The following is a 12,519-nucleotide window of genomic DNA, read 5'->3' as shown; positions in this document are numbered from 1 at the left end:
GCCTTTTAGATTTGTGAAAATTAGAATTCTGTTTGTGAAAACTTAAAGAAAATCCTTAGTAAGCACCAGGCAACATTCATATCCCTAGAGGGATTGATTCGAAATATCTATGGAACCTTTATTACATCCATACTTTATTTTTACAATGCTATCTTGTCTGTTAAAAAATCAGGTTTATATTATATTCTCCACAATGAAACAATTTTTTACAGTCCTTCTTCCTTGATATTTAGGGAGGTACTGTTTTTAGGAGACATCTATCTGCTTACCAAACTCCTGCTTGTGAAGTTTTGAGCACAAAATCCATCAAATCCATACTGATCACAACTGGTCACATGGCTCAGCAAAGCAACCCAGCATACAGTTAGCACATACAGCCATCTACTGATCAGAGGGCTTCTTATTCCTCTGGCTTGTTCTTGACAGTAGTTTAAGGGTAGCCTTGGTGACTGAAACACTACCTTAAGTCTCAAAATAACTGAAGTGAGATCATAAGGAAGAATTACACAAGGCCAGTCTATATAGAAGTAAAAACCATCTTTCAGGGTATATACTGGGACTCTACCCACTAATCTAAGGGATTTCAGCTGCCCTAATCTTAATTATAGACTTCCTTCCACCTACACATTTACCATCATACAAAGCAAGTGCCAGACATCAGCTCATGTCTTCCCATCACAAAACATGCCTGGTATTGACATTTTTTTGCAGTGAACTTCTGTCATCATACGATCTCACATCCTTTACTCAACATTCGCAAAATACTTGTCAAATCAATGCTACACACAGGTCTGTAAGAGGATGAAAATAAAGTCATTCTTACTGATCTTTCTACATTTTATAGCATCACTTGTGAACTAAGTTATTACAATCAACATTACACTTGAGCATTTACCAACACTCACATGCAATCCAAAATGTGAATAGTTATCAAAAAACATTGAAAAGCTGCTTGGTGCCTTGCAATGATAAAGAACTGGTTTGATCTCAGAAGTATCTCTTCTACATACAAGTATTTTCTTTTATGTAAAACAGAGTACCTGACAGTTGTGAATTGGAAAAATACAAATTACTGTATTTTTGCTCATTCACAGAACTTTATCTTTGTCAAGATTCTTCATCTACAGAACATTTAAGGCAGTAACTGGACATAACATTCCAGCTCCCATTGTCTGGTACCAGACAAATTAATCCTACTAGCATGGACACCTTATTGCACATGCAAAAGAGGTCCGCTTCCAACCTATAACATGCTTAATCACTTGCAGATAAAAATAAGTCCTTTTTAAAGAGACTTACTGTTCAAGTATACCAGTAAACCTCATTCAAAGCAGAAAAGGATACAGTGTAGCCTCCTTCATAAGATTACCACTGCTCTAAAATTTAAGCATTAAATATGTCATTGATTCTTTAAAACAATTTCAGCAATGGACTGCATCCCAAAGAGGGAAGTCTCCAAATGCTTGAACAGTTTTGAGCAAGAAAAACCAGTACTATACCAGGGCAATGAAGAATACTGATCTTTGATTTTAAAGCTTTGAAAATGCTGAAAGGTCTTATTCGGGAGAGGAAACAGTTACCTCAATTCCAGAGGAGATTAACAATACTGCCCATAAAAAAAATACTCTTGCAGCATCCTAGTCACCTAGTCATTGCTGTTTCAGCTGACTACCTTGAAACCTGAAAGCATGTCAAGCTCTATTTTTCCTGTATCATTTACAATTATGCAATTTGTATGTATCCAAATTATAATTTGTAATTATAAGTATAATATGCAAATATGTCCACTTGTGTGAAAGCTATAATTAACAAATTTTTGAAAGTCTATACACAGGACCACCTCTCCCTAGAAGCCAAATTTCAACGTGGGTAGAGCAGAAATTTTAGTGATGTTGCTCTTCTGTGTAAGCAGCACACACTTCAGCACCTCAGAAGGATTTGCTGGCTCAACCACAGAATTTTTACGAATCAATCTGAAGTTTCTGGAGAAAGTTGGCTTATCTACAGTATTTCAGTTAAAGTAAATCCAAATAGTAAATGTAATAATATTAAGACATCAAAAACACCATTACATAATTAAGCCAGTTATTTTAAGCACTTAAAGCCCTTGGTAAGATCTCCTACAACTGGGTAAAGACACTGAAGCATGCTTCACTCTAAACTGAAGAGCTACGCAAGCTAGGTTTTAGAAACTAGACAAGCCATTTCATTTGCCTTATTAAACTGTCTTAGAAAGAACTCAGTGAACCTGACATAAAAATGCAAACTGAAATTACAGATCTTTTTCCGCTAATTGCATTAATTTACCTGTAAATAACAATTGAGACAAATGAACCAGACACTGATAAAGTTTTGTCAAGACAATGGGGGCTATAAAATATCTTCTTAGTCATGCATCTCCTACTTCCATTACACAGACAATTTACCTTTGATTCTTTGACTGTACATCTGCCTAGGAGGATTTCACATAGAAATTACAGAAATATGCATCTTAAACTACAGCTGACTGGTTGATACTGTCCTGTTTAATAATTTTACCTAACAGGCGAAATGCTTCAGATTTAACACAAGACTGTCAAAGTAAACAAAAAAATCAAGATTAAAATACAGGTCGGATCCATGTCATCTACGTTTTTTCCATGGAACACACCAATTTTTGCGACTGGAAGTACGCATGCAGATACCAGGTATTACACAATAAAAAGCAGGCAGAAGTTTATCCTCTAATTTAATTTCAATGGGAACTGCAAAAACCTATTAGGGTCACAGAAAGTCAGGATTCTGGTAACAGTTGTAAAGTCATGTATAGTTCCATAAACGTTGTTTGAAATAACATACATACTTCTGTAACTTCCTAACAATAATTACACAATTTACACAATCTGCACATGTAAAAAATCCACTATTATTAACTGAAAGTAACTTCACTAATTTGCAGCCTTAAATTTTTAGCCATCAAGCTAAATTTTAGCACTTATAGCAAACAAACATCTGTTTGTTAATCCAATTCCCTTTCTCCCACCATGAGTGGCACATTTCCAAATTCAGAACCAGGAAAAATATGCAAAATACCAACAGCCCAAAGGCACACAGCTACAAATCACATGGCATATGCATCCCACAGCTGAAACTGTGACAGCTACCTGTAACTCCAGAATATTTTAGACAACAGCTGATTCCCCATCAGATTTAGGGATTGGCATTTGCAGTCCATTACACATCAAAAAGTATGTCAATGCATTAAAAGAAGCATTGATTGAGACCTGTTCCTGTGATGTGAAGTACAGGAGTACAGCCCTGCAATCACTTCAATTGAAGCAAAAGTCATTTGGTTTTCCTTAGGTTATGCGCTGATCTAATGTAACATTTTACTTGACCATCCCAAGCACTCTATCTACAGAGCTGCACTTGAAAGTCACCTGCTAATTACCCATTTCCAAATTTACTTGAGGCATTAGAGCGTAAGTCACATGGGACTTTACTGAAACAAAGAACCAGCACTTTACAGCTTATGTGACATGTCAGATACAAAGGACACAGGATCATATCTGGTTATCTGGAGCTACATAACTGAAAATATTTTCTGTTTGATTATCTGGAGGTATATAATGGAAAAAGAGAATGTTTCCAAAAAAAATCAATGAAATAACTGAAGTATTAAGGTACAACCAAGACCTAGAGCCACAAGTTCCTGGGCAAAGATATAGATTCTAGTGTCCTTTTGAAAAAGGATCACGCATCTATAAACCATAAGCTATTTATTATGCAGAAACGCCCCAGCAGGCTAAACCAGGAAAGCATTAGGGGCATTTAACAGCACAGCCAACTTCCAGCCCAAGGAAGAGATCCTAAACCCATAGCCATCCTATGCAACTCGGCTTGGGATAATTCAACCAGTGACTGTCTCTGCTGGCCTGAAATCCACCTCTGAAGGAAAGCTGAGATTTGGGGATATCGGTGCCGGATTTACTCGTGGAGATGGAGCGGGTCTAGCCGAACACCCCCATCTCTTGGGGGATCACTGCCGTTACCCCCCGGTCCCACAGACCCCAGGGACCCCCCGGAGGGCTGGAGGGGGGGTCCCCAAACCCCCCTCGGGAGCTGGCAGCGGGGGAGCCGAAACAGATAAGGGGGGGACCCCTGCGGAAAGGTCGAGCAGCGCGGCAGGGGCCGCCCCCAAGCCGCCCCTCACCTTGGTTGACCAGGCGCAGGGCGTGGGTGAAGGACGGGTCCAGGGAGTCCTTCTCGGCCATCAGCTCGGGCAGGTACTTCTCGTCCATGCCGGAGGCACGGAGAGCCGGAGCCCCAGCGGGGAAGGAGGAAGAGGAGGAGGCGGTGCGGGGCTGCGTCCCGGGCGGCGGTAAATCCTCGGAGGCAGCGCTTCCCAACCCCGGCCGCCTCCCGCCAGGGGCTGCGGGGACGCATCCAGAGGGCAGCGCCGCGAGCCCCCGGCCGAGAGCGGGGAGGGAAGGGGCGCCGAGCCCCCCTCCCCCGGTCCTGCTCCGGACACGGAGAAATCCCTTTACGGAGACGCACGGGGCGGGGGGGAAGGTAAGCGGTTCAAAGCGCGCTGACCCCCAGGAGAAAAATCGGGGGGTTAATTAATTAATTGAAAAAAAAAATAATGGAGGCTGCGCGTGCGGCGCCCAGACCCGCACCTGCCGCCGCGCAGCGCCGACTGAGCGGGCGAGCGCCGCCGCGCCAGGTTTAAATATCCCCGCTGAGGCCACGCCTCCTTGGCCACGCCCACAATCCATTGAGCCTCTCCCCTCATGGACCGTTGCTCCGCCCCCGCCCCTCCCAACGGGCGGTACCGGTTCGACTCCCTCGTGTGCCGCCCCGCCTATGGTGGCGCCGGTTGCTATTGGATGGTTTGGGCTGTCAGTTAGGGGGGCGCCGCGGGTAACGATTGGTCGTTGCTCTTCCGAGAGCCCCGCCCCTTCTGTTCTGTCCCGCCCCTCCGTTCGGCGGGGGCTGGGCTGGGGCGGGGCGGGGCTGTGGGAACGGCCCCGGGCGGGTGGGCGGGGTGGCGTCTCTGAGGGGGGCTGAGGGGTTGGGAAGTATTTGGGGGGACTGAGGGGAGTTGTGAGGGGCTGTGAAGGGTTGTGAGGGGCTGCGGGCGGCCGTGAGGGGTATTGAGGGGCTTTGAGGGACGTTGAGGGACTGTGAGGGGCTCTGAGGGGTTTTGAAGGGCTGCGAGGAGTTTTGAGGGGCTGCGAGGGGTCTTGAGGGGCTCTGAGGGGTCGTGAGGGGCTGCGAGGGATCGTGAGGGGCTCTGAAGGGTTTTGAGAGGCTGCGAGGAGTTTTGAGAGGCTGCGAGGGGCTCTGAGGGGTTGTGAGGGGTTTTAAAGGGCTTCAAGGGGAGGTCTCTCCCCTTGAAATCCCCATGGCGGAGCCCCCCTGAGGGTATGTCTGCCCCAAATCCCCACCTCAGGACCTGCTGCCCTCAGGACCCCGAGGCCGGGCCAAGAACGTCGAGATTTGCTCATTAAATGAGAAATGAAACCACAATTTTTAACTTTTTTTCTCCCCCGAACAGTGGTCGTTCTGTTTATCCAGCATTTTGTATTTGTGTCTCTCGTACAAAGTGCTTCATAAATATTAGCTAGAAAATCATACCGCTGAATTACACGACTTTAAGTGAGTTTGTGATTCAATAGCAGCCCATTTCACAGGTAAGAAAGCAAGTTCAAGAGACTCAAGCCTGTTTTCCCATTTTTTCAGTGAATGCACTCAGTATATTAGATCATTATTCACTTTGATCTTTAGCTTTGAGACTTTACATAGCCTCCTCGTTAGACCTTAGGTGTTTTATCAACGAGTCTTTGGTGACAAAAGCCCTGAGTAAATGAGAACAACCATTCTCCCCAGTAACACAGCACAAGGGCAAAACAAAAACACAAAATCACTGATGCCAAAATCCTAATACTAAATTTTGTAATCACTTTGACATGATCAGCTACAGTTAAAAGACCACCGAAACAATCTTTTTTTCTGTGACAATAATCGAATAATCTCACATTTGTATTTCATGCAAAATAGGTTTGTAATGCATCTTAGTCATGTCCTTGCAAAAGGGAGAAAAAAAGCTCCAAAAAAGACTAACATGAGAAATCACTCACTCAATGCTTAGAAGCAGGGGTTAAGGTTCCCTTCTGAGAAATACATGTGCTCTTTCACCCTCAGAACAGAAGGGCCATCTATTAAGGTATGTTGCATCTCGTTATATTTCACAGACTGGAGTATCCCATAAAAAATGTTTGATGCTCTACAGTATAAAATATACTTGATTTACATTCTCTGTACTACCCCTCCAAATAAATCTGACCCAGCAGTAACAAGAACCAGAAACAAATTTACAGAAATATATTTTTAAAATTCTCCTGCATGACATCAAACTTGACAGATACGACTAAAACATACAAGCAACTGCAAAAAGTTGGATTACAATGAATGTTTTATTTCAACTTTCTATATACATCTTCTATAAAAAAAAAATACTGAAATGCAGCCATCTGTTGTGAAACAGGCAGACACACACAACTTTGACACAGAACAATATGTAGGAGTGTAATCTTTATTGAATAACCTGGAACAAAATAATCCCTACCTTTGCCTGTAAAGCCAAAAATATATTTAAAGTCCCTCTACAGCATACAGAACCTCAGACAGAAAGGTAGCTGTATTATACAAATGGTATAAAACACAATGTACCTTTCTTGGAAAAAGTCATATTCCCCCCGGTACCTGATTAAATAAACATTTGATGTTTTATAAAAAGACAACAGTATTTCTTCCCAAAGTATACCAATTCCCTCTGGTTTTCAATATAGAAAGGCTTACTGTATGTCTAAACACTGGTTTCTCACCAGGTCTGTAATAACGTAGGAAGTGTAAAATTATCCACAATTTATCCTGTCATTGAAACTCAAACCTGCACATAACAATATATTGTTTTCTCCAGTGAAATTCACTGGGATATAATAAAACGAGGAGGACAGAACAGATGGAAGTACATGGTATAGAAAGCAGCTTAGGTTACCTGTTTACCTGGGAAACACCTCCAAAGCATAGTTCTTACTGTCCAGAAAAAAAAAGCAGGAATCACCAAATCTTAAGGATTGATTGCTTTCCTGCTACTGAAATCTATACAAAGCTTGAAAAACAGCTTGGTCGAGGAACTGCCCAGTAAGTACTAGCTTTACTTTTCACAAATGTGTAAAAATCATGAGTCCGAACTTTTAAACTTCACAGTTAAAGTGCTTACGCCTACTCTCCAAGAGTAAAATTAACAGGATTTTTTACACGTGTCCATTCTGCTGTCTGCATGCACGTGGCAGTCTCAAAGTTAGTTCAGTAGGTGTTTATCAGCTGGCAACCAACGTCAGAGTAGCGTCTCTTAAAGCACCAGTTCTGTGACCTGTCAGCATGTCTGTCAATTATTAAGAAAAAAAGGTAGATGCCAAAATTAATATCTACATAATTGAAGCACTAGGACATTTTAGTACCTTTGCCCTCTGCTGTACAATTCAGTTCCTTACTTCTTGTACCTCTTGACAAAGACAAAGGGATGTCTGAGGATTGTGTGAAGAGGCTGTAACTGAGCTGCATCCTCGCTCTGGCACAACTTGTTGCAGGCACATTTTCTTTATTTACTGGGTCAGAATAACAAGCAGTATTTTCACAATTAAGTCTTTGTACCTAATATTGCAAGCGCACCAAGATATTCATGATTTTGCCCAAATTACCATCCACTCATTTTTATTTTATATGACTGGTGTTGTTCCATTTACTCAACAATCATATTAAGCTGCCACTGACCACACTAGACTTTACATGGCTTTAATGTACTTCTTACCTCTGATTTACTGGGTCCTGATTTAAAGCACAAACCATAGCAGACTGTTAAGGAATTATTAATTATTTAAGCCTTCAGCTCATTAAAATGCATACAGCTGAAGACCTATAGAAGCAAAATCTATTTTGGGAAATAGTTTGTCACAAATACCACATCTAGTGAATATGTCCTTGATGTGACTCACCATGGTTCTGATTAGCATGTTGCTAAGTAGGTGCTGGCTTCCTTAGTGCTCTAATATATCACTTGCCAATTTCTATTAGGCACATTGAAATTATCATTGCACTCCTTACCCCAGTATTGCTGTGGCCATTTCTTTATTTTATTTTTATTTCTTTTTTATTATTATTGTTTGCATTTGGACTAAAGTATGAAGAAATAGACAAGAGCAAACTATCAATCAACACATGTATCACGAAATGTTTTCAGAAGCTCTGGAGGCTTTCTTCTGAATTGTGGCTCTGTCTTTTACCCTGTTTGCTCCATAGTTAAAAGTGAAGGCCGCTTTCATCCGCAAGGAAATTTACTCCTAAGGCTGTTTCTTTTAAAAGATCTGTTACATGGATTTCATATCTTATTCACTCTTTCTCTACACTTCTTTCTAAGAGAAGCAAGATTTACAGGAAAAAAGTAGCTTGTGTGAGGAAAAAAAATCTGCATTGGGAAAAGTGTTGCCAGGAGGTCGAAGGAGGTGATCCTTCCCCTCTATGCAGAGCTGGTGAGGTCACACCTGGAGAGCTGTGTCCAGTTCTGGGTTCTTCAGTACCAGAGAGAAGTAAACATACTGGAGACAGTCCAATATTGGCCCAAGCATATGATGAAGAGATTGAAGCACCTCTCCTGTGAGGAAAGGCTGAGAGAGCTGGGACTGTTCAGCCTGGAGAAGAGACAGCTCGGGGGGGTCTTTCAATGTCTATAAATACCTGAAGGGAGGATGCAAAGAGAGCAGAGCCAGGCTCTTTTCAGTGGTGCCCAGTGCCAGGACAAGAGGCGATGGGCACAAACTGGATCATAGGAGGTCCCATCTGAACATTAGGGCTTTACTGTGAGGGTGACTGAGCACTGGCACAGGTTACCCAGAGAAATTGTGGAGTCTCTCTCCTTGGAGATCTTAAAAAAACATCTGAACATGGTCCAGGGCAACCAGCTTTAGGTGTCACTGCTTGAACAGGGGTGTTGAACCATTTATACTACAACAAAGCAAGTAAATGACAATTTTTTTCATTGTAAATGTGTGGTAAACATCATCTGTGAAATCATCCGGACTGTGATCCCAATATCATTTACTTCTTTCCCGCCCAAGCTGATCTAGACTTCTGCTTAAGTTATCATCTTCATTACGTTCTTCAGCTCTTATAAGAAAGAAAAATATTTCTAATTGCTTATAACACTAACTCTGGAATGGTATATACTCCTCTGTTCTTAGACATAACCAAAATGGTTAACTTACCCACACCTGTTTTCTGTTAACTGTGATTCAGTTCTAGATTGCACCTCCTCATATTTTTTGCCTGTGACATTAAGATTTTGCCATAATTTTGTTGCTGTTGTTTTAGTATAACATTCATAATGGCTAATTCTGAACAATCCTGTTAATATATCATCTAACTTTCCTTAAAAATCTCATGGGCAACTGTTATGATAAAAATCATTTCTTGAACTGCTGTCTTCCAGAGAGCAGAAAACTGTGTCACTAATCTCTGCTTGGGCTGACCTCCTGCTATCCAGGTTGAACACCTAGTACATGAAACATGTAAGAACTGGAGAGATCAACGATTACATCATTTTTAGCAGGCAAATTTTAGCATTCCTCCTTACTCTTTTCCGGCTTTTAAAAGCATCACAACAGCCTCTCCATTTTCTTGTACAGTAATTGAGGCAATACACTGCAGTGAGTTCACCACCTTGTTCATTATATTCATGTAAGCCATGATCCACAGGGCTTTTTTCTTTTACTTATACATTATTGCTAATGGCAGTTGTAACAGTGCATGTAGTCCTGGAACTGCGTGCACATATGCCTTGATCATATGATCTACCTTCAGACATCTTGAAGAACTTTATTTTCTTTGCACTGAAATATTTCATAAGATTAAACAGTGTCTTCTAATTTTGCTTTAATTAAGATGCAATGATTTTACATCCTTCTGTCCCAGTATTGGTTTTGTATACATTTTTATTAAAAATCTAGATTTTGACATTTTCCTTTATGCACTTCCTAATATTTCATATAGTTCTGATGATGCAAAAAATATCAGTATTGTCATGGTGAAAGGACTTCTTTTTGTATGCTCTTTCTTTCTTATATCTAATAAGAATTTTAAGTATAGTTCTGTATGTATAAAATGGCTTATAAATAGTTTCTCGCTACTTTTTTCTTGATCCTGGACTGTAGCTATAAAAGAATGTTGCATTATTGCTGAATTTCTCTGCTCTGTACTTTTGCCAAATTGTGTGCACTTTCCTTTCCTTTTTTTTTTTTTTTTTTTTTTTTTTTTTTTTTTTTTGCTGTGTAGCATTCTTGTAGATATGGTGTGCTTTGTACACTTTGTGACTATCTTCTCTGCTGCCGAACAATCTACATGTGCTACAAACCTGCATGCATCTGGGCTTTCCACATGCCTCTTTTATTGCTCTGAACCTGGGTGGTGCCAAAATCTATTTCACCCTTATCTTTGTTATACCTGTCATCATCCTGGTTGCACCTCTTTTAGCACATTATGTTGTGTGCCTGTGAATGTTTTCTTTTGCTGTTTGGACAGCTTTTTCCAATGTGAAGCTGTTGCTATTTTTTTTTCTCTTATGCAATCTCATTAAAAACCTATTTTTCACAGGCTGTCTTTCCTAAGTACCAAACCTCATAAGCCATAACTTAATAGTTGTCTTAGTAAAACCTTGATGTGTCTCGAAACATTTATCTTTGCATGGTGATGTTTTCTTTAATAAGAAATATGTCTTAATTCAGAATGATAATATGTGTTTTCCTATCTGTTTTTACAAGTTTCCTGTATACCTGAGATCTTAAAATACCTCTGCTTTTTTCCTTGTGTATTGGGTTTACATGTCGAGGTTTTGGTAGCCCCTTTCATTCTATATTCTGCCCTGTTTCCTTTGAGGAGGACGAGTGAGAGAGTGGTTGTGGTAGAGTTCAGCTGCCCAGCAGGGTAAAACCACCACACCTTGTTACCTGCTGGAAAGAGGGGGAGTTAAGGGTGAGGAATATTAAGAACTTCAAACCCGGAAAGAAATCCGCTGCATTAGTGTCTTCTACCAACCACTACTTTTTGTGGTAATTCTTTTCTGATCTACTCATGTCCTATTTCTTTCATTATTCTGCATGAAAATTGTAGTTAGTTTCTTTTCTTCTGATAATGTATCAGAAAATAACATTGTTCAGACTGCTCAGATCCACGGAGGTAGGGTAAACTAAAGATACATAATAGAGGCCATTTGGTGCTGGTAGTTTACTGCATTTGCTTTTAACTCAGACACAATAATCATGAAACAAACTTATAAAAAAACAATTTTTAAGCTTCTAAGGAGAAGGAGTAACAGGAAAATGTTTGGGGAAAAAAAAAAGAAAAAAAAAAAAAAAAGCTTGTTTAAAATTCTAGAAGGTAGTGGTTTTCAGTCCAGGTATTCAGCTACACCAGCTGCTACTAGAATGAACCAGAAAGCATTTAATGAAGAGTTTGCAGACTACGATGAGACCTAAATACACACACAAATAATGAACTTATGAGTGACCTCTAAGTGTTTGCTTATCTGAAGTGAGATTTTGATGCTAAGCAGCAGTGGTAGGAGAGCCCCAAAGGAGCCATTGAAAAGTAAATCAACTGTACACAAAGTACACCATAACCAGTTCATCTTCTGTTGGGGAATGGGAGCATGCTCCTTCTATACCTTCTACAGGCAACAGATGAAAGAGAATGAACTCACCATGAAAGACAGCAAGACTTTGCCTCCTGCTCTAAGTATACAGGCAAATCTGTATGTGAAACATTGATTTTATAAGTGCTCCCACTCTGCCAGGCATGTATGCTACAACAGAAGAATCAAGTAGTGCAAAATGTTCTCAGTATCCTATGTTCCAAGGATCTTCTGTGATTCAGAGAGGAAAAGGACGGAAACAACCATCAAGCATTTGTCATCAGAGATTTGTTCAGTTCACTAGCACTTGCTGAACAGGCTAGTGTGTTTTTATGTCTAGATCCAAATAATGTCATCTGCACTTTTACAACAAAGTAATTCTGTTTTCTAAGGCTGATGTTGTCAAGCCACCTATCAATACCAGCTCCGCAATGAAATGTTGGTGTGGGTTCACTGGTTAATTTCATTCTATCACAAAGTAGGCAGCCAATATATTCAAAACAGCTGTTTTGAAAAAGTCTCAGTTGTGCATATCTTGATAATCATTAGTATTAGAAAAAGAGAGAACCTATGGTGGAAAGGCAGAATTGTGTCAAATGCTATGTTTATGATGTTTGTCTCACAAGAAAACCACTTTTTAAATCCATTACATGACAAGTTTAAATACAGTTCAAATGCAACTCCTGATCAGTGTGTTTTGGTTTTATACTTCGGAATAATATGCTTCTGTATTACACTTATCTTTTTCTAAATTTTTGCTTTAAGCAACTTAAATATTAACTCTATAAGTT

The 12,519-nt window shown here is 40.5% G+C and overlaps 1 protein-coding gene and 1 long non-coding RNA gene across 5 annotated transcripts in view; one reads left to right on the top strand and one right to left on the bottom strand.

Moving 5' to 3' along the window:
• The window catches only part of KHDRBS3 (KH RNA binding domain containing, signal transduction associated 3), a 94,563-nt gene extending 89,853 nt beyond the window's left edge, over positions 1-4,710 (bottom strand). For 3 of the 4 annotated variants that reach the window (XR_005816847.1, XM_040547313.1, XM_040547315.1), the window contains exon 1: positions 4,193-4,689. Coding sequence is in view for 3 of the 4 variants with exons in the window: in XM_040547313.1 (XP_040403247.1) it covers positions 4,193-4,280 (88 nt within the window). In the remaining variant the exon portion in view is untranslated. Of the gene's footprint in view, positions 1-4,192 lie in introns of all 4 variants that reach the window. The other variant, XM_040547316.1, reaches the window with a different exon arrangement.
• Positions 1-12,519, top strand: part of LOC121064980 — a 582,402-nt gene that overhangs the window by 486,351 nt on the left and 83,532 nt on the right. The gene's annotated exons all lie outside the window — the stretch shown is intronic.

This window comes from Cygnus olor, chromosome 2 (genome assembly GCF_009769625.2).
Source record: "Cygnus olor isolate bCygOlo1 chromosome 2, bCygOlo1.pri.v2, whole genome shotgun sequence".
NCBI classification, from domain to species: domain Eukaryota; kingdom Metazoa; phylum Chordata; class Aves; order Anseriformes; family Anatidae; genus Cygnus; species Cygnus olor.
The sequence above is the reverse complement of the archived record's forward strand: the minus strand, read 5'-3'. Positions and strand labels throughout refer to the sequence as shown.